Source organism: Galeopterus variegatus, unplaced genomic scaffold (assembly GCF_000696425.1).
Source record: "Galeopterus variegatus unplaced genomic scaffold, G_variegatus-3.0.2 Scaffold1059, whole genome shotgun sequence".
In the NCBI taxonomy this organism is placed as follows: domain Eukaryota; kingdom Metazoa; phylum Chordata; class Mammalia; order Dermoptera; family Cynocephalidae; genus Galeopterus; species Galeopterus variegatus.
Genome location: NW_007727170.1, coordinates 335,000 through 337,886, shown reverse-complemented (window position 1 = coordinate 337,886; position 2,887 = coordinate 335,000). Strand labels below are relative to the sequence as shown.

Below are 2,887 nucleotides of genomic sequence, written 5' to 3'. Positions count from 1 at the left end.
TAGTGCTTATCCCAGCCAATGTACAGCAATGAAACACCAAAGGGACGTTTTCCTTTAACAAAAAAAACAACAACAACAACAAAAACATATCAACAATCAAAATTTAGTATCACTATAGTTACTTGAGCTCAGTGATGTGGCTAAACCCTTTTCTGTGAAGTTAAGCATTTATAAACTGCTTTGTGTCTGGCTACCACAGATAAACTCCATCACAAATTCCACTTTTGTTTCTAGGATTTGGACACAGCCAAGAGAGGGAATAAAGACACAGAAGACCAGGGCTGAATATCATTATTATGTAAAAAGCAATTTGTTTCCAGATGTGGAAATGTTATTTTGGCCTTTCAATATTCTATTAATAAAAACTTATGATAATCTACATAGTGAAAGCAGGTTTGTTCATGAAGCAGGAATGTATGAAAAGTGTTTACTTATTTAATTTTCAATTTCTTTTTCGTCTCAAAAGGGTTATTATTCATAAAACATTTTCACTTTTTGGAATGAAATTTCCAAAAAAAATGCAGTACCTCCAAACTGTGTATAAGCTTGTTTGATATCACACAGTGCCGTAACCAACTGCTCACAGGGAATTGGCTCCTGATACTGTAATAAATACCTAGGACAGAGATTGGCATATAAATAGTTTTCTCTAAAGAGAGATATTATAAGGAAAATACCCTTTGAAAAGAAATCTACGCTATGGGGACAACATAACAGTCAGTTGTAATTTGAAGAGGAAGGCAGGGAGTGAACATGTCAACATCCTAATATCCTTATAGTAAATAACATTTTATGTTTGGTTAAAAAAAAACACAGTAATTTTCAATTAATAGATTTTTAATGACTTTCATCTTAGCAAAAGTGAGCTCTCCTTAGAAACATCTAATTTCTACGTTATCAGTTATGCTATTTATGACCATACCTTTGAGCAATGAGCCTCAGTTCATTAGTCAGGACATTAGCATCAGAAGTTATGCCTGCCACACTGCAAGCCATATCCCTTGAAAAAAAGAAAGATACTGACCTGTAAGCAGGGAACATGTGTGCAAGAGACATTTACAAGTATTAAAAAGCACCAAGTTCTATTAGAAATTCATCACACTTGCTTCATAGCTGCTACACCCTTCAGGAAAAAAAAACTAAAGAAGTTTCATCTTTGTAAGGAGACATTTAGTTGATGTCATTCAAAATGAAAGAAACAAACGTACCCTTAAGTTCTTCAACAAATGTATTTATCATCACCACCCTTTGAACAGGGCAAGAGAATTAACACTAAGAATCTAAAATAAATACCAAGAAGATTCGGCAACAAAGAAAAAGAAAAAGGTTTTGCTGGACACAGACTCCATGATCTTGGGTAATACCCTCTCAACTCCTAAAAAAGGCCTGGCTGGGTGAGGGGGCATGAAGGCAGGGGGGTCCAAGGTTAGGCTCCTATTAGGAGTACATTTCCTAGGGCCGGCCCGTGGTTCACTTGGGAGAGTGTGGTGCTGATAACACCAAGGCCATGGGTTCGGATCCCTATAGAGAGATGACCGGTTAGCTCACCTTGGGAGAGCGTGGTGCTAACACCACCAAGTCAAGGGTTAGGATCCCCTTACCGGTCATCTTTTTTTAAAAAAAGGTGTACATTTCCTTTTTCCTTTTGCCCCATTCCCTGAGGGGTGCCCTGGCCCTCTGACAGACTAGACACCTGCTGTCACTACTACCTAGCCAAGCCAGCAAGCTGCCGAGTGGGCTAAATTAACACTAAGAATCTAAAATAAATACCAAGAAGATTCAGCAACAAAGAAGAAGCAAAAGGTTTTGCTGGACATAGACTCCATGATCTTGGGTAATACCCTCTCAACTCCTAAAAAAGGCCTGGCTGGGTGAGGGGGCATGAAAGCAGGGGGGTCCAAGGTTAGGCTCCTATTAGGAGTACATTTCCTAGGGCCGGCCCGTGGTTCACTTGGGAGAGTGTGGTGCTGATAACACCAAGGCCATGGGTTCGGATCCCTATAGAGAGATGGCCGGTTAGCTCACCTTGGGAGAGCGTGGTGCTGACACCACCAAGTCAAGGGTTAGGATCCCCTTACCGGTCATCTTTTTTTTAAAAAAAGGTGTACATTTACTTTTTCTTTTTGCCCCATTCCCTGAGGGGTGCCCTGGCCCTCTGACAGACTAGACACCTGCTGTCACTACTACCTAGCCAAGCCAGCAAGCTGCCGAGTGGGCTCACAGTGGCTCTGTGGAAGGATGACATTAGACAGATGAGTGTATCAAAAGGCCCTGACAACTGGCATTCACCATGCCCACCAATGAAGGGAAAGTCTCTACCCAGCACTGCCAGCTCTCCGCTAGCGGCAAAGTTCTGCACACACAAATATAACAGAAGTCTCACAGTGTACAGGGTTTGGCTTAACTGTTCCCCAACCTCCAGGAGGCCTGTTCTTTGATATATTCAGTATAATTCAACAAAATTCCTGAGTAGCTATTCTAAACAATACTTTGAGGGCCTGCTATATGTCAGACAGTGTGCTAGTTTATTTCATTTATTTCATTTCATCAAACTGCCACAACCACTGTAGGAGGCCTAAAGAAATTAAATAATTGGTGTAAAGTCACATAGCTCATCTAGGTGGAGCCTGGAATTCAACCCATGTCTGTGTGACTACTAAGTTTGTACTTTTATCACCATGTAATGCTGTTTCTTCACTAAGTATTTGGCCCTGCACTTAATAGTAATAACGCATAGTACTGGGCATCAAGATTTTAGGCAAACTAAGTAAAAGTTAAAACTTTCACAAGTAGAAATGTAATAAACCATTCACTTCAATTCTACCGTGTCACATGGAAGAGCCATCCCCCAAACATGCAGATCCCACTTGCATGAGAAAGTGATATA

The 2,887-nt window shown here is 40.6% G+C and overlaps 1 protein-coding gene across 1 annotated transcript in view; it reads right to left on the bottom strand.

The window, feature by feature from the left end:
• PSMA4 (proteasome (prosome, macropain) subunit, alpha type, 4) overlaps positions 1–2,887 on the bottom strand; it is an 11,329-nt gene that overhangs the window by 4,030 nt on the left and 4,412 nt on the right. The window contains exons 5-7 of the mRNA XM_008574535.1: positions 923–1,000; positions 528–616; positions 7–52 (exon numbers count right to left, since the gene is read on the bottom strand). Of these exons, the coding sequence (XP_008572757.1) occupies positions 7–52; positions 528–616; positions 923–1,000 (213 nt within the window). The remainder of the gene's footprint in view (positions 1–6; positions 53–527; positions 617–922; positions 1,001–2,887) is intronic.